At 40.0% G+C, this 19,571-nt stretch overlaps 1 protein-coding gene across 1 annotated transcript in view; it reads right to left on the minus strand.

The window, feature by feature from the left end:
* The window catches only part of FREM1 (FRAS1 related extracellular matrix 1), a 64,713-nt gene that overhangs the window by 25,441 nt on the left and 19,701 nt on the right, over positions 1-19,571 (minus strand). Inside the window, exons 12-23 of the mRNA XM_074812393.1 lie at positions 18,997-19,164; positions 18,258-18,466; positions 17,333-17,426; positions 16,648-16,900; positions 14,665-14,862; positions 13,265-13,450; positions 12,120-12,316; positions 11,085-11,313; positions 9,360-9,504; positions 5,917-6,058; positions 4,328-4,523; positions 3,322-3,586 (exon numbers count right to left, since the gene is read on the minus strand). Coding sequence (XP_074668494.1) covers positions 3,322-3,586; positions 4,328-4,523; positions 5,917-6,058; positions 9,360-9,504; positions 11,085-11,313; positions 12,120-12,316; positions 13,265-13,450; positions 14,665-14,862; positions 16,648-16,900; positions 17,333-17,426; positions 18,258-18,466; positions 18,997-19,164 — 2,282 coding nt within the window. The remainder of the gene's footprint in view (positions 1-3,321; positions 3,587-4,327; positions 4,524-5,916; positions 6,059-9,359; positions 9,505-11,084; positions 11,314-12,119; positions 12,317-13,264; positions 13,451-14,664; positions 14,863-16,647; positions 16,901-17,332; positions 17,427-18,257; positions 18,467-18,996; positions 19,165-19,571) is intronic.

Consider the following 19,571-nt stretch of genomic DNA (forward strand, 5'->3'; position numbering starts at 1 on the left):
TCTTTCTACAGATGTTTCTATGGTTGTGCTTCATAGTAATGCAAAAGCATCTTGGAGAATGGTTTTCACCCAAGTTTGTTCTGCCTGAGCCAGAACAGAATCTGCTTTGCAAAGAAATTTGCTTGTGGCACACTATTCACATCCCTTGACCTTCCTTTTTCTCTCACCCTTCAATGGCCAGCACTTTGAATGCACATAGAGTTACATTTATGCAGTTGATCTTGTATGTTTCAGACAACATGAGGGCAAGCCTGGCTGGCTGCTTTCCACCTAGCATGCTTCTACCATACATAAGTGAAATGGGGAATTGCTGAGATTTAGATTATCTGCCTCCTCTCCTCTCTTGACTGCAGATGTCAAATAAGTATTAAAATAGTTACAGGGTCAGAACTTGGCCTACTGTTGTGTGCCTTGAATGTCAGTGACCTTCAGTAGGTCATGGAGTAGCTTACTGTGTCACACAGACTGTCCATCTAAAACTCCTCACTGCCTTCACCAATGCTGGATGATTAGGGCTTGATCAACTTGTAAGCTGGCAGTATGCCATGAAACAGATGGGAATGAGCATAGGCAGACCAGGGACTATGTAGCAGTTAGAAATACGTTTACTGAGGATGGTTTTCCCAGCTGGGAAGCTGGAGACATCTGTCTGCACTGACCTAATGCTATTGTGCCAATGGTAAAGGAGTTGTGCTATCAGTAATCTAGTTGAAATCAAATACAAAACTAGAATAATGATAATAAATACTATGCTAAGGAAAAAAAAACACGTTCAGACAAGACCTTAATCATCTCTCAAAAAGTCTGGAAGATTGCAGCGGAAGTGTTTTCTCTGGTTATTTTGATGGCTGTAAAATCATTTGGATGACATCTCAAACAATATTTAAGTGAAAGACTTAGCTAATTCCGTTAATGAAACTGAAGATTCATCCAGTCTTATACAAAATACCAAGGATAGGAGCTAAACCTCCTGGTTATACACATCAGGCTGAAATTTACAATGCAAATGTCATATGCCACTTGATTTGTAATGAAGCTGCCTGTGTCCAAGACATCCTTTTTTCTGTACTTTGGGAGATTTTGGTTGTTTGTTTCTGGTTTATGGCTGCTTCATCTTTTCCTTAGGAACGGAGAGAAGCCAATATTATCCTCGGACAATTCTCGAGCACAGTTAGGAGGACATGTTGCATGGTTTGCTTTCACCATTACCAACATTTCATGCTTTCTGGAGTTTGATGGCAACAGAGCTGGCTGTAGGACCTACCATCTGTCATGGCATTTGAAAGATAAAAATGGAATCATAAATAGTGCCAGCTCATTACAAAATCGAGCCAGCATGTCAAAATGGAGGACATTAGCATGTTCTTTTATATCCTGCTGCCAGCATCTGATGTCAGGTTGCTAATCACTTGAAGTCATCTGTCCAAATAAGCACTGCCAAATCTTTCTTCCAGGCCAGCAGCACCAAACAATACAGGCAAATTTATCTCTGAAGGAAGTACTTCAGTGGAAAGTAAAAATCTGATCAGCTAATCCCCCCCACCCCACCTGCCATAATTACCCATATAATTAATGTAACCATTCTTTGTTTAAATAATAATAATATTCTGCCACAATATTTATATGTCTACACAAAACCAAATTCTTTTCCAAATGATAACATCAAGGAACATCAATTATTGTGATTTTAAAAGTTATTGAATATCAATATTTATTAAAGCATCATAAGCTTACTTTTACAAGACTGACTTACCAGTTTGGTTCTTAGACATTGGCTTAAACAGAAGACATGAACAGTTTCCCTAGAATTGTTCGGACTGCTTTCATTAGTGTGGTATAGAAGTCATACTTATGCAAGCCATTTCTACACTACCCAAGCTAAGGTTGGCATGATTGAAACCTTACTTGTCTAAGCTAATTCTAATTTTGGTCATAGTGTTTCACAACTGAAAAACATAAAACCAGAGAATCTTGCTCACTTTTCCTGTTATAACTACAAGTGGATCAGACAACTCTTCTAACTCGAATTTCCACCACATTGAATTTAATGGAAGGGATAGTTTAAAATGTTTCAAGAGAGGAAAGTTCCAAAATTCCTTTTGGCTTAACTGTAGCTAATGTCACCTGAGCTGATTCAGTGTCATAGGGAGGTTTATTTGATGTCTCCATGCCCCACTTGCTTGCCTTCCCTGCAAAAAACTCTCAAACTGGATGATGCAACATGTTCTTGAATCTTCATCATGAATCATGGAAAATGCCTTTCAGATCTGGAATCTATTCATAAGAGAGGGTAAAAAGGGGTATTTTATGAATTGCAATTCAAAGGAGCTAAATCCGGCATTTTTCTTAGTCACAAATGAAAAATCCATAAACTTTTATTTTTGTATGCAAAATTTGAATTTTACAGAAAGTCCATTTTCTATCAAAAGCTCTTTTCAGAGGAAATTGTCAATGCTAGCAAGGAGTTAGCATTCTTCCTTTAGAAACATTTCCTTATTTCTAAGCTTTTTCTTTTCCTAAATTTGCTCTTTTACAAAAATATCCATGAGACTTTGAGCAATAATACATCTACTCTGTCTTTACCTGATGATAACTCATTACATCATTCCACTCTATAACCAAGGGAGGTTTACTTAAGAGCAAAATAAGGAAATATTCAGTTTAGGAGTGCACCTAGTCTAAGCTGGTCTAAGGGTTCAGAACCAGGTGAAAGTAAACTTTTATATCACTAGGCTGCTGAACTGGGCCTATACATAACCAAGCTTACCCCAAAAATCCAATTGTCTACATGAATTTCTGAGCTATTGTGGTGTCAGACTAGGTGAGTGGACTGGTTTTTAGTATGTTCAAGAATCACTTATGGATTCAAAAATCCTGGAACTGAATAAATATGATAAATAAGAATAGACGAGAAAGCAGTTATTTAATACCTGGATGGACCAGTTCTACCACATCCAGCTGCAGCAAGAAACCAAAGGAAAATTCCACAAAGTATGTTCTTAGTTATTCTCCCCCACTTAAATCTTAACAGCTGTGTATGTTGGGGGCTATAATAATATTGAAGCTAGCATCATTGAGTGAATGTAGCTATGGCTACAGTTTCAGGATCAATTAGAAAATGCATTTGTTACCAAAGCAGTCACAAGTATGTGTATTATAGTAGAAATATCTTTGCTATATAAATATTGAGAATTCCCACAGAGCTTCCACCTCTTTTAAATAATTTGGTTTGGGAGTTCTGTTTGGTTTGTGTTGTGGCTTTTTTTAAGTACCCAAGAAATCCAAGGGGAAAAGTTTGAGGGGTGGGGTGTTATGCCTTACCTGAATGTATCTTCAAGAACAACTGCCTCTGTGCTGTGAACATAGCAGACTATCTGTCTTGCTACATCCATTTGACTGAAGCTTGTAATGGGAATGCCAGGATAGCTGACATACTCTATTTGTCCATATTGGGTTGGGGAAATTATCACATAGAGGAGCTCCTCTGGCTTGTCAGTACCATCCAGTGCAAGGAGGACATCAGTTGTAATGTAGCCCCGACCCCCTTTTGGCACTCTAAAAGGCTTTATGAAAACAGCAATGTCTCCTGCAGGACAGACAAAACAACAGTAAAATAGTCATATTGAATTGTAAGTTGATCTGTTATGGATTATTTAGTCACATGCAAGCCATCACCAGTAGAAAAATTGTAGGATTATACAGAAATTCAGGCTTGAAAGGACTTCGGGATGTCTCTAGTCCAACCTTCTGCTCAAAGCAGGATCAGCCATGAGATCAGCCATAACGAGGTTGCTCAGGGCTTTATCCCATCGGGGGCTGAAAACTGCCAAGGATGGAGTCATCACAACCTTTCTGAACCCTTGTTTCAATCCTAGCAGTGTCAGGTTAACTTGGTCTAATTTAGGTTTCTAATAGGGATGCAATAAAGGAAGAGAGACCATAAGACTAGAGAATAATCCTCCGAGAGAGAACTGTTCTTGAACAGTGTTTTGCCTACCTTATTACATTCTTGCCATTTTTCTGTGCTTTGATTTACTCATAAAGCTAGTTTCAGAAGCATATTTTCAATTATATTTGAAAAGTAACTGGGAGTCCTGGGAGGCAAGGTGCAACAGATTGCCTTAGGCAGATCCCAGGACCACTTCTTCGCCAGCAGGAACAACAGGACTCTGGCCAGCAGTGGAATCCAAGCAGATAGACTTTCAGGATCTGCAGGGAGACTTGCCAAGGGCTTATATAGCACTCAGGGAAGGATCAGAACATGTACTCAGATCATCTTTGCTTCAGAAACAGGCACTGTAAAACATCAAGTCTGGCAGACCTTTACCCTTTTCCATGTCCTTGATATTTATGTAGAAGTCCGCAGCCGGGGATCTGTTGTACCCATCCCACAGATAAAATGTGAAGCTGTCTTGGTTCTTGGACCCTATGGCTCCTGTATGGACGTATCTCACAAGGTTCATATCCAGTTCTTCCTGAGTGCACTTCATTCCAGTTTGGAGAGTTATCCAGACTTGGCCTACCTAGAAAGAATAAACATCTTCATTAAACAGATAGTCTTCCATGCATCCTCCCCAGTTAATTGTGGGGTTTTGCAGTTATGCAGACTGTTAGTTGCAGCTACCTGGCTTCCTTTCTAAGCTAAAGAGTCTTTGCTCAAAGTATCTTTTGAAGGACAGTAAATAGCTGGAATTGTTCCCAAGCAGCTATAAGGCTGGAGAAGATACAGTGATCATGAATAAAATGGAGTAAATAGAGTTTATTCACTTTTACTCCAGGAAATACATTTCTGCACACTTCTTAATGAGACCCCAACAAGATGAAAATGAAATTATTCCTGACCCAGCCTATATTTTCTATTTCTTAATTTCACAAAGTTACTCTTGGCTCCATCTGAAACCATACCTAAAAGTATATCAGAAATTAACCTATGGGGAACTTCAGGGAAGCACAGAAATTTAGAGCCCCAGAAGTTCTCTGATAGAAAAAAGTGAATTGCCCAATAAAATTGCTCAATAAAATTTCCTGCTTTTCTGAACACAGCATACTCCCCTATATTGGACTGATCTGTCCATTTGACATTCAGCCTGCAGTAACAGTGTCACTATCTTTGGAACAAAGTTTATCAAGGACAGAGAGCTCAAATACACGCAGATACCCTACACATTCAAACTGTCAGACTCCAGCCAGTAGCTGTCTCTCACCCCAGTTTTGCCCCAGTCTCACCCCTTTAATTCACAAGTCTCACATGATCCACAGATTTTTGCAGGAATCCAGCATCAAAATACTTTCCAGGGTCACAGGTCTTAGAAACTAATTTTTTGTCTATTATATATGCATGCAATTAAAGAGAGGCAGTTTTCTGTCTTTCTTCCTGTGACTTATCTTTGGTCAACAGATGGTCATCTTTCCCTCCATTTCTAATCTTATTTTCTGCCTTTCCTCTTGCTATATTCTTTCCATCTTCTTCCTTTTTAACCTTCCTTCCCCCATACTTTTCTTCTAACTCATGACTTATTACTCACTCTTTCACACACATCTCCCTCCATTCTTTCCGAACCCTGAAGTAATGGCTTACTTGTCACTTTTTTTTGATCAAGGACTTCCCTCCTATCCCCTCCCAGCTTTGATGCGTAGTTTTCCCCCTCCATGGGCTGATTCTCCCAGAACATCTCTCATCACCCTAGGTGATCTGCCATGCTTTTCACCCTCCCCCTCCTCCTGTTGAGGATCTGGTCTTTAGTGTCAAAGCCTCTGGGACAGCATCATTGTTTGGTTCAAACGCTCTTTCAACAATCAAACTGGCCAGAGCCATCTACTTTAAAACATGACAGATATTTGGGGGAAAAGGAAGATGACCTTCCTTCCACCCTAGAAAGAGCGAATTCTTTGCATGCCTGCTTTTTGTTGAAGTACCTTGAGCTGAAGCTGGCCGTTTTCTGGAAGTCTTTCAAATAAGTAGTAAATTCTCTCCCTTGGGGTATCTTTATCTTCCGCTGACAGAACAGCACTAGAAATTATTCGAGTTTCACCCATGTTCATTTCTATATCATCTTTCCTGCAAAAATTAAAAGTCAAGTATTGACGCAATAAAAGAAAAGTAACCTTTCCAATACGTAATTTCTCTGACAGGAATATGAATAACCCAGATGCTGACAGAAATTACAACTTCAAAAAGATTGGAAGGAGGGTGACTATTTCAGTTCAAAACAGAAAAAAAGTGAACAGGGTAGACCAGCTTCTCTGTACAATGGTGCAAATCAACAAAGCAGACACCTACAACAACCTGGCATTTACCACATCTGTCTTCTTCCCCTGGGCCCTATTTCACTTCCATTACCTTCATACAATTTATAAGTAAAGGACAATGTAAACAAATAAGCTGTATTATATGTCACTGCTACTATAGAACATAGCTATACTGGCTCTAATAACCTGACTGTTCATTAAAGACTGTATTTCAAATGACTAGTCTGTCACTGCTTGCCTTAATCTTTAAGAGACACTACAAAGATCTAGCTGGCTTCTTCTCTATGCTCCTCCACTGCAGAATTTTTGTGGGTTCTTTATTCAGAAAAGTAGATTAAGGCCGCTTGTTCCTTGGCAGAAATGTCCGTCACTAGCCACAAATAAAATTTGAGGCAGCTCTGGGGAAAACAATCCCACATAGTTTGAAATCCATGCAGAGTCTTGATCCAGGATGATTTTCAGATTGTATGTATGTCCTCTGTTTCCATTCTCAGCTAGTAATCATCTTCCAGTTTGCCTCTGCACATCCTGCTTTATCATTTTACTGTTAACTCTCTTACAATTTTGCAGTATAGCACCCAAAGAGTATTATTAGACTATACAAAAGTTTCAAGGAGTTTGGAGGGGCTTCAGCATATTCAGTCACCACAGGGATGGGACCTGCTCAAGCTAATCTGCTCAGGGGCCATGAGGCAGGTTGGAAAAGGACAGACTCCTTAGGCATTTGGGCAGCTAAACTCTGTCTGGATGCAACTGAGCATGTGCAAGCCATGCTATTTCAAAGGCCAAATACACATAAATTTTTACAAGAACTGCTAAAGACACATTCTTCATGTAACTGCCCTTTCCTTTGCCAAGCTGCAAGTGCCTGTTCCAAAGGAGACAAATGAGATTTCCAAAGAAGAAGTTGTCACAATTATTTAGTGATTTTGCAAAATACATTTATTATTCTCAGAAAGAGTGGAGATTTCTTTCCAGAAGTTTCATATTCAAACTGATATGGATATGAGGCATAGAAATTTCATGTTTGGCAAAATGGGAAGCAGAGAAAATGGAATCATATGACAAAGTATATCAAGTCATACTAATGACAGATCACGCAACCTCAATGATTTGCTCATACCAGCAATGAACATGCTGGGACTATGCAAACAGAAAGACCAGGTGTCTGACCCAAAGACTGTATGACCCAGAAAGAGAAGATTCAAACAAAAAAATAAGTGAAGATAAATACATTTAGCTACACCCTGAATGCCATCTAATCCCAACTCATTTTTCTGTGTAGCAGTTAGTTTGTTAGGTCCTTCTAGCATCCACATGTCTCATCTTGAGAGGAAGCTTTCAAGGGAAATGTATGAGGGCCTTACACTCCCTAAGGGCACTCCTTACTATAGGACACAATCCAAGAGGTAACAGATCAAGGTTTTGGCAATCACTGTGAATAAGAGCCACTGCCAGCCAAAAACATCCCATCCCAGATTTTTCAGTCTGTTGACCATAGCTAATGGAGATGAGAGCTGGAACTCCCTGGGGCAGAAAGGTGTCCCCAGATCAAAAGGTGAGAAGCAGCTTCCAGTTGTTCTCAAATGCTCACCTGTAAAACACTGCAGTTGCATAAGGGAGCTCCTACCCCACAGCAAAGATGTGGTGATTGAGTGTGGCAGCTAAACCACTTCAATAGCAAACTGAACATGTTTCCTTAAAGCACTACTCCTTAACTGCTGACAGCAAACTGCATCTCAGTGGAAGAGTAACAGGCAAGAAGCAGTAACTTTTTATGATGAAATAACTATTTTGCAAGTAGATGGCTCACAATGTGCTACTGTCCACCACAGGAATGGCAAATGGTGAGATCTAACATCACCTGTTAAGGCAGCAACAGTTTCTGAATCCAGCTGGGCAAAACTAAAAAAATTTGACTTCTTGCACTCCATCACTCTTCTTCAGAGAGAAAGGGTGGAAAATGACGTATCAATCTTTACCATGTGAGGAACAAATAGGCAATTATCAGTAATTTTCAGTACATGATATGAATACATAAACTAATCCTGTTATTCTAACTAGAAATAGATTTTCTCTCTTGTTAGCATCATGTGGTCCTTGATAATCTTTCAGCTATAAAACTAACATTTGTTAATGCAGGAAGCTCTACATGGTAGACAAAACACTCAAAATTCTCTGCAATGGGAAATATAGGTCTGATCTGAAGGTAGGCCAAATATCCCAAGGAATGAGAAATTCCCACTTTAGTGACAGCCTGCTTAATGGGCTGCAAGTAATTTCCAAAATGCGAACTTTAGAGGTTCGGAGCTACAGCCCTAAAGATTTCAGTCCCCCAGCTCCCCATCTGCCTTCCTGGGGCAGGACAGCAGCCAGGAGGACAGAGGCCCTGAAGCTCTGTGGCAGGTCATCAGCTAAAAAATAGGGATCCCATGAGACAAGCTCCTTATTAAAATGTCCAGGAGATTCGGCTCTCTTACAGCCAGATGCCTACCTGCAAATGGTCTGCCAGGTAATTTTTGACCACATCTAATTAATTTATGATTCCGGCTTTGAATTGTAAGTTAGTGTGTTCCTTTCCAGAAGTTGAATTATGGCTGAGCAATAGAATTTTATAATAGAAGAGAATCATTAAACTGATAGGCTTTCCCCTGTGAGGCACGGAGGCATCAACTTTGTGGATTCTCTCCTGCCAAAATCCAGAGCTGCTTTTAGAGGGGTGTTTTAGACAGGCAGTTGTCCCACTGAAGTGGAAAGCAAAGTAACTGCAGTCAATACAATGGTAGTCAGTGGCCAGCAGAGGTGTGCAAAGATCAGGGCTCTCTGGCAAACATCTTGAAGTTGTGAAAGACAAAACAAGCATGTTCCCCCCTTTTTTCCCCCTCTGTTCTTTTAATACGGAGTAACATTAAAGCATGACTTCCTTTCACTACAAATGTTTTATGTTAAACAGGCTGATAGAGACCCACATGGAAACATCTGTATTGACATTAGTCTGTGACTAGTTACGGCACCTTCTCCCCATCAGTCACCAATTTGCTGTTTTGATCACTTTTGGATCATTTTGTCTGAACTCATCCATCTGTCAGAGACAGGAACATGTGGCTTACTTGCTCAGCACTGGTTTCTCATCATTAACTGGAATGACCTTTACTGAAATGGTTCTGAGGACTTTATGTTTCCCATCTGATAGCTGGATTTTAAAGCTGTCAATGAGGTTTTCTGAATTGTCATGCATGTACATCAGCTTCATTCCTATGCAGGGGGTGGGGGGAAAAAAAGAAGAGAGAGAGGGAGAAATTGAAAGAACAAATAAATCTGACTCCTGCAAAATCTCTCACATCATTTCACTCTACTTCCATCACCCTTCAACCATCTCCCCTCCCCATATGCCCTGGTCACAGCAAGCTTGTTTCAGCTACCAGAAGATGAGCTTGGCAAGCCACTGCTGATCATTAATCTAACAACATACTATTGACTCGGATACCAGACTGCCCTGAGTAAGGAGTGACTTCCTTCACAGAAGGGTCTCTGTCAGTCTGAAAAAGGCACATTTCTTCTCCTCTCCTCATTCCAATTCACTTTAACAGGGAACCACAGAAAGGATGAAACTACCAGGCAACACTTTCCTGAGCCTTAAATAATCCTCAGGGAGCTTTAAACAAGCCTTGGGGAGGACAGCTGGCCTCGTGGCTATGAGCATGGACCTGGGCTGGAGGTGGCTTGATCACCATTGTGGACAGAAAAAGAGAAAAGACAAGCAGTTGGAAGAGAGTTAAAAACAGCACTGGGGAAATATAAGGAATTCGGGGTGGGGACATGATTTTAGACTGACTGAGAGAAGAAAAATCTTTCCTCGGGTTTTGAGGGCTGACCTGCAATTTGGGTGGCAGGATTGAATTCATGTCCCTCTTTATAATGATAGATCCCATATTTCACTAAATGGCCACAGTCTGGAAGAATCCACCATATTCTTGGCAGCGTTAAATACACTTTTTGGTTACATGTCCTTGAAAAAGCTTTGCTACTTCAAGGCAGGTTAACTGATCATGCTAAGCTATAGAACCCCAGCTCATAGCTTTACCATTAGATATACGAAGGTATGATGAAGGTATATATTGTGGCCTTTCAATATATAAAGGAGGCTTATAGGAAAGGTGAAGAGACTTTTTGCCAATGTTTGTAGTGACAGGACAAGGGGCAAGGGTTTTAAAGTGAAAGAGGGTAGGTTTAGATTGGACATAAGGAAAAAAATGTTTTAAAATAAGGGTGGTAAGACACTGGAACAGGTTGCCCACAGAAATTGTGGATGGCCCCTCCCTGGAAGTGTTCAAGGCCAGGTTGGACGGGGCTTTGAGCAACCTGGTCTAGTGAAAGATATCCCTGCCATGGCAGGAGGAGTGCACTAGATGATCCTTAAAGGTCCCTTCCAATGCAAACCATTCTACGATTCTGTGATCGTTTAGAGCAATATTTAACCCCATGATCAGTTAATATGTTTTTAAATCTCTCTGTTTCTGTTCTAGGTGCTGTCAAACATTTTGAAATCTGTTTGCTGATATATTACAATATTCCCTTTATTTTTTCATGGCAGATGGCATCCCTAGTCATATTACTACCCTTTCTGACATGTAGGCCTCTCCAGGTGATTTTATTGACAGTTCCTAAAATCAGTAGAAAACTGTAACATTAAATAGGTTAACTTCTATTCCTAAACATTGTCTTGGAAATACAGATAAGGCAAGTGAATAAGTTAAGTGCTGAATGTTTCTTACTGTGCCACCTTGCCTCATGAAAGGAATGAAAGACCAATGTCAGAAGAATGCTGCACCTACCATTCTTCAGTAGCTCCATGGAAAACTCATGAACAAGCAACCCATGGCTGTGGTGGTCGTGGTTAAATAGCTGTTTATAGTGTAGAATATCACTACCATGAACTCCATTAATAAGGAACCCATACCAGGGCCTCTGCACAACCCCAAATACCAAACGGTCTTGAGGCACATCCAGATCAACCGCATTGATAACAGAGAGATCCAGCTCTTTCATCTCCCCCTCTTGAACCTGAACATGAAAGAGAAAAATGCCCAATTCTTTTACATAAAAAGAAATTGTAGAATTTTATCATGGTCTCCTAAGTAGGGTATTTTTGTGTATGAGTGCATCTCTTTGTTTCCTCCACCCCTTTCCCAGCAGCTTTTGAACTAGCTACTGATTTGAACCAGTTTAAGAGATATAGAGTAGTAAATTGTTACAGTGATGAAAAGAGAAGGTGAGATAAGGAGTTTGTATCTGCCCCAATTAATAGAAAAGCTGTTAGGTAAGTAAACTTCATATTAAGTCCTATAGAATGCATGGAAGAGAAAGCCTTTAAATACATAAATATATATAAAAATATGGATGCATATACATTTATACACATACATTAACTTTTTACTTTACAGTAAGATAAGCTTACACTGCCCTAGCATGGTGGTCACAGAATTATTATTTCTGTTAAAAGCAGCCTTCAGAGAGGGGAAAGGCTATGCCAAGAACATAAAAAAACTACAAAAATTATAAAAGTTCTTGAGAAACCAGAAGAAGCACAAAGATCCTTCTGCTTTCTAGATGACTTATGTGTTTAAAGTTCTGAGCCTTTTTTTTACTTCACTGCAAGTTACCAAACAGAGCTGAGCACTGCTCCAGTCTTACCAGTTTACATGGGATGTAACTGGGCTGTTAATGGCTGTTTCCTGAATTAGGCTGAACAACACAAAGTAAGGGAAAGATGCAGAGGAAGAGATGTCAGAAAAATGTTCTTATTTATAATAAAGAGTGTTTTCTGCTATAAAATAATTCTATGGCAGGCATCTTAATTCTTTCCTTACGGTAATATTCCTTGCTATGAACTCTGGGACTTCATCATTGGTTGGGTTGATCAGCACGAAAAATGGAGTCTCTGCTGAGCGATGTAGCCCATCAGTGACATAAAGTACAAAGTGGTCTGCTGTTGGCTCCATTCGCATGTGCCTGGCTTGTACATAGTTTATGCTCAGGGCTTTCAGGTGCTTCAGCTGAAATGAAGCTAGAGATTTTAAAAAGACGATGAGTTAGCACAGTCTTTTCCTGCCTTTTGGCCTTATGTATCACAAAAAAAAATCTGAAACTATATCTTTCCTTAAAGAACAACTAATTTGGATTTTATAAGTTCTCAGTCTCATTTTGGCTGAAAGAGTTACACTGCACATGTTACCACAGGACACATGCTCTTGCTCTAAAACAAAAATACATCCTTCTGCTTCTTGTGGAACTGTGCAACTTCATACTTCTCAGTTCAGTCTGCAGAACTGAGCCCAAATAAAAAGCTCCAATAACAGGTAGGAAAAGATCTGAGGTCTAAGTAATTACATTGATTGTTATTTGACTGACAGACCAGGAAAATGGGGACCAAAAGACTCAGCGATTCTGAGTGTCCAGCTGGAGACACTGGTAAAAGCTGGTAACATTACAGAGCATGCCACAGTCTGTTTCACTGAGGATGAAACTGCCTTACAATGTTTGAAGGTGGACAAGGGAAGAGACCCAAGTCATCCAATATCTCCATCACTTTTGTAACTTTGGCTTGGAAACTAACATAAAACCCAGACTTTTCAAATTCTCAGCTAGAGTATTTAATTGACAGAAGTACAGGTGAAGAGAAGTAGGGGAGCCTTACATGGAAGAGTGAAGGGGGAGGTAGAGAGAGCAGATTAATATCTCGTATGGCCACTTCTAATAGATTGCAGCTGGAATGCATAAAACAAGGATTGGCTTATTTACTTCCAGTGCCAATTCTACTCATTTGCAGAGCTGCAGTCTCCCTTTGAACTCCTCCCACACAGTCCCACTGCTCTTCATTTGCCAGCACCTGCCTTCCTCAATAAGGCCATATTAATGCACACACCTGCAACTACTTCATTAGAGCCCACCACACAGCCCTCCACAAGCCCTGTGTATTTCACCCACTTGATTACCATATGTCATTATGACTTACCTATGCTTATACCAACGTTGCTCTTCTCAAACCCAGGAGAAGGCAGTATATTTTCAATGTAACCAAACTGGGGAGGAGAAACCAAGACAAACTCTAAGTCATCTGCAGTGGTGTCTGGGTCAGTGGCAAACAAATGGTTGGTGGTAAGGGCTGCTGAGGAGCCCTCCTCAACCACAAACCTTGCACCTGCACACAAACAATATGATAAGCATTATTGCTTATTTAGCTCAGTTTACTGTTGTTTTTGTTAACAAGAATGGAAATAATAACTAAGGGGGAAATGACAAAAATTACTGAGTTACTGAGAGGTTTTGTCTTAGATTTTTTTTTTTCTGCTTACTCCATCAACTCTACTTTTGCCATAATGTAAGTAAAGAAGAGGGGGTCATGAAATTATTTTACTGGTAAATTATTAGGTATGGTTTATGTGCTGCTCAAAATCAGTTGTCACCTCTGTTTGTCAAAGCATTAATTACATGAGAGCTGTTACGAATTGCTCATAATGAACATTTTCTCAGGCATCACTGCTTAATTTCCCTGCTGGGACAATGCTTCATTTCCAGAACATTACTTGGGTGAGAGCCTGCAAATTACAAAACTACTCATACATATGCTTAAATATTTTCTGAGATACATAACATGTACATGATGCTTACAAACAAATGACATTGAAAAAGACAAGCATGCAGAAAGCATACCTCTGCAAACCTCATCCAAAGCTCAGGAAGTCAATGGAAATTTCACACAATGGGCTGTTGTTGGGCTAAATGTACACTACCAACACTATTTCCATTTTAAAAGAGTATTTTCAATCCTGAAGAGTATCATGAAAATGCGGCTTCGCATCTATTACTTTGATCCATTACATACACAGTCTAGATTTGTCTTTATTTGCTAACAGGTAATAAAAGATTCTCTCTCTTCATATAAGGGTCAGAGTCTAAATTTCTGTTGTATACTTTACATGCAAAGATAGATATTTATGTTTATGTTTTTGCATTGTATAAACCTGATAACTGTCTGGACCTAAATTCAGTTCAGGGACAAGATATCAGTCACTTTTATTCAGACATAGCTTACGTATGCAGCAATAGACATGTATAGATGAAGGGGAGTAGATCTGAGCATTCTCATCTCTAACCACAGAATTTAAACATACAGCTGAAGAGACACAGTTACTCATACTTGCACCTGCAGATGAATTTGGTGGTTACACTCTACTAGCAAGAGAAAAAAAGTATTGATAGAAATTCTGATCCATAACTTTTGTATGCTGATCTCAGCTGACTCTTTCTGATGCTAAGAAATAAACAAAAAAAAAAAACAAAACCCCTGAATCTTTAGCCATTACAGTACTGCATAGCCCACATTATAATCCTATAGCGAGAGGAAGCTTTCACCAGTTGCAATTGATGGAGGCTGATTGTCCACTGGAAGTACAGTGATGTTAAGGTCATATACTGGAAATGGATCTTGAAGGGGAACTGGAGGAGGAAGAGGTCCATCATAGCAGCAATCTTTCACATCTAGGCCAGCCTCACTGTCAGAGACAATGAAGGTTAAGATCTCAATGGAAGGAATCAGGCCAATCTCCCCACCTGGAAAAAATATTGCCATTCAGAAGAGATGTTTTGCCAAAGCTTCATGAAGAATAATTTTGTATCCTGCAAGGACAGTCTGCTGGATTTGAAGTCAGAATAAGAAAAAAAACAACAGCAAAATTACTAGAATCCTTAATTGTGGCAGGTGGGGGTGCTGTTTGGTTAGGGATTTGCTTTGTTGTTTGTAACTAATTTTAACCAGCTTACTTCTATTCTAGAGTAAAAGGGTGTAAAAAGGATATAACTAGGTTAGTATTACTAATAATTATATTATTGCACTCTTATAATATTATATTGTAATTGTAATAAAATTGCTAATAGTCCTCATGATTCTGTTCTTTGTGCACTAAGGCATGTGAAAATGTACCTTTGTGAAGAAAGGGAGGTTTTTTCTGCATTCCTTCTTGAAGAATACAGGAAAAGATCTTTCCTTTATATCTATCTATCTGTCTATCTATCTCTCTCTATGATAAGTGGTAATATCCATGCTCTTCCAGAAGAAAACATTTTTCCATACCAAGAAATACATGTATTCCTAGATGCCTCTTATCTCTACAAAATGGACTATAACAAGGGCTGTGCTTTGTTACTATACTGTATATTATGCATATATGTAATCACATTCAAATTGAGGGTTGATACAGCACAGGACTGGGAACTGCCACCCCTTGCAAGAAGCATCTATGGCTGACTGTATTCCAGTTCTCAGCACCTCCATCAGCCTGTGTCTTGCATTGCTGTAAGCTATTACTAATAAGCTGCCTGCAAAGGAAAGGCAGTGACTCCCACCCTCTCTTACAGTGTCTACTGGCAGCACATTTAACATGTAGAAATTTGGGAATGAAAAACACAGGCACTGCACCCTTGAAGGTCAGTTCTTCTACCCTTCATTGCCCCTGCAAAACACTGCCATTGAAATAATGTTCCCGATATCTTCAGGATGCTGAAGAAAACTTTGTTATGGGTGGCCATAATCAAGTACTTTCTTCTCTTCTCAAACACCAGCTGTTAATTTTAGACAGTGCCAAGCCTGAAAATACTGCATATATTCTCCATGCTAGCACAAAATTACAGACTAATTACACAGAAAAACAGAGCCTTTAGAAAAAAAGACTAAAGCTGTCATCAGAGATGTAGAAAAGAGAGCCCCTTTAATGCTAATTAAAGGATGAAAATAAGTAGGAAAGGGGGTTAACTGGCCCTTGATTTCTGTGAGTAATTAAAACAAAAGTATTTTTGGATTTTAAAGATAAAAAACACAAAATAACATCATTTTAGCACTCTGATTCTCTTGAAAAAAATCTGAACATCATTTATCTTGTGGTACAGAAATACTATAAGCTATCCAAAAGTGGATATCCCATCTAGATTGCAGAGACAAGCAAGAAGTACCTCATGTTGTTAGCAGTTTTCTATTAAAACTCAGCATCCTCCTTTACAGCATTACATTTTATCTAAACATGACTATGGAAAAAGGTCAAAGGTTTTCTTTTAACATCATGAAACAAATAAAAAGACTCTATGTTGTACCTAATTACTAGTAATTTTGTCCAAAAAGCCCAAGATATTTTATCAGCAACAGTGAAAGAGATCCTCCAGGATTATGATGCTTTCATGTACTTGTTCTAATATAATTTTCAGTTCAAACAGGGATTTGGAGAATACGTTATAATGTTTGTTAGTTGTATATCATCAGCCTTCTTTTGAGGGATTCAGGTTAAGATTTTCTGCAAAAAACTCTCTGACCATTTTCCAGTTTAATTCTGTCCATAACTCACTTACTAGTGTGCTTATATGTGACTAAACCAGAGATGACATCAGCTTGGGAGAAACGATCCACAGCAATGCCAGCTTTCCTCACTACCCCGTGGTAGGGCTGGTGAGCCAGCATAAACATCAGTTTCATGTCATCACTGTCTGCGTCTGTGGCATAAATGTACTTTGAGGAGAGGACCACTTCTTCACTCTCCAGGCAGTGGAGCACAGGAACAAGGCCTGTTCGCATAACAGGTGGCTCATCATTCACAGGCAACACCTAATCAGAAAAATAATTTCAGATCTTTTACTTTTCATTTCAGTGGAAACCTGTTGTTTTAATTCATTGCTTTCCAGCCCAAACCAGCAATATGGTGTCAGAGTACATTGAGCTCTCTCTATGAGCAAAATGAAACCCGCTGAATTAGGGTCACTCTCAAAATTCAAAGACAAAAATAAACCAAACTAGATAATTACAGCTTGAGAAAGAAATGTCACTCCCCATATTTAAGTACAAAGAGAATAATTCCAGACAGAAGAACCTAATCTAGAGCAAGCACAAATATCTTTCAGCTAGTATGAGCCAAATCTCCTCTCAAATTTGCTACATAAACCTGAAAGCCAGGGGCAAAATGGAAGCTTAACAAGCCCATTATCTTCCAATTTCTGAGGCAATGCAAAAACTTTCAGAAGTCAAGCTTTGTACACTGACCTTGACCTGCAGGATGAACTCTACAAAGTGGATGCCATCTGTGACTGCAAAGAGGACATGATCAGTGAGAGTCTCAGAGCCATCATGCCGATACCTGTGGGGAAAAAAAAAAAAAAAGAGCTACACAGATTTCACATGAAGAAGCTGTGCTTTCTGGTTATGCCAGACTATGTGGATCCCTCCCAATATAAAAAGCTGATCCCTGTGCAAGGGTGTCCATCTAAGACAGCTGATTCTGGATCAGAGTGTCTTCAGGGGGCTTGTGGGTCTCCTACAAGAAGAAAACCCCAAGATAAACAGACATCATCTGGGAAAAAGGTTTCACTGAGGCTTTGTCAGCTATGTTCTGGCTGCTTGTGAGGTGTCTACCAAACATGCATGCCCTCCCTGCGGTAGGTGCCCTCTTTGATGAAAACAGAGTCAGGGAGCTCTAATTCTGCATGCATGTAGAAAGCTGATTCTTGTTCTTGGCACAAACATAGCAGCAAAATTTTCACGTCTTCTAGGTTAATCAGTGTTAATACAAGTCTTCTTGTAAACTGAACAAGTTTATTAAACACACAACTTCCTTAAAAGAAAAAAGCTGGCATCCTTTGACTTCTTCACAAGAACTGCATGGCTGAATACAGAATATGCCTCCTCATCTGCATCGGGCAGTGCTTTAAAGGGAAATCTATCTACATCAGACATGGTTGCCAGCTCCCGCTTCCTGGGCACACAATATGTTGCTCAGTTTCCACAGTGACAATTGTGGTCCCAAGGCTCAGCCAGCAACCTTGGCCTGGAACAGCTCTGCAAGAGCTGTGCTATGGTGAGTATGGCTGGCTGTGGCCTCTGCACTTCGCACCACTTCACTGCAGGTCTTTCACTCATCTGACTGAGAGAGTCAGCCACCACAAGAGGAAAAGACAGACACTCTTCTAACCTGACTGCCAGGCTACGCAGGTCCCTGCAGAAAAGCCTGTCGCCTTCATTCATGCGAATGCCATCCAGCTCCACCGCCCCATGCTGAGGCTGTCTCTGCAGGAGGAGGTGGAGGTGCTCCCATTTTGTGTCCATGTCAGAGATGAGAACGTGTCCCTCTGTGATAGGGCTCAGGCCACCCTCTTCCACTCTCAAATGGCTTGTAAAAACCTGCATGGAGGAGAAATGCTGAACTCTCTTTCTACTGCACCTCCAAACATACTCTAAACAGGGCAATTTCAATTTGCCCTGGTATGAGGACAAAATAACAAGGCTGTACTCTTTTCTGCTGTGTTAGGAAAACCTAAGGAATTACTAATAGTAGGCCTTAATACCTGCAGCCCAGTCCTGATCCCATTCACAGAGGCTCTTGGCCTTCACAGGAAATAGGCAACACAAAGAGGACGGATGTATTTTTGCTAACCAGGATGTGATACACAAATTTTTGTACAACCACTAAGATGCTGAAGGTAGACCTCAGCTTATTTAACACAGAAAATCACCTTGCACACTCACCAGACTTCACCTTCCACTTCAGTCCCATGCAGGCTATGTGCAAGACACTGAAACCCTTATCCCATGGAAGATTTACTTTTAATTTCAGTCAGATCAGGACATCTCTCTGCATTCCTGTTTCTACCCAAAGCCATTTCCAAGTCCTCTTTCCAAGCCATTTCCCCTTGCTTTCCCCACCACTCTACCTCTGGGGCTTGATTGTCCACAGGAAGAATTGTAATATTGAAGCAGATCCCATATAAAGTGCCACCATGCTGATTACTGATGGAAAAAATAAACTGGACTTGCTGAGGTTCAGGCCCAATGTCCTGCAGTGGTGGCATGTAGGCAATTTTCATATAGTTCACAGCATGCTGCAAAAAGAGAAGAGGGGCACATGTAAGAAGAGAATGGGAGTAGCCATAAGTCAGGACATTAGGGACCTTTCTCATCCCCTAATTAGATGTTATTCCAACTTTCAAAATTAGTTCCAGAAACTTTGCACATACTTTTTAGCTACTAGCAATACCTCAAATAAATGCATCTTTAGCTACATATCAGGTGAGTACGAGTTCAAATACTCAAACCTGTAGCAAAAAATACAGACATGGTTTGTAAGTGATAGCAGCAGCAATGGCCATACCTTCTTGATGGAGCACTTTAAGAATGCTGGTCCCAGGTCCTTTTCTAACTGTGACTTTAAAATAAACAATTCATCAAAGCATAGCTTGCAATGTAACATCTCCCAGAGAAGCTGAATTTTCCCTCACCAGTATGAATA

Source organism: Strix aluco, chromosome Z (genome assembly GCF_031877795.1).
Source record: "Strix aluco isolate bStrAlu1 chromosome Z, bStrAlu1.hap1, whole genome shotgun sequence".
In the NCBI taxonomy this organism is placed as follows: Eukaryota; Metazoa; Chordata; class Aves; order Strigiformes; family Strigidae; genus Strix; species Strix aluco.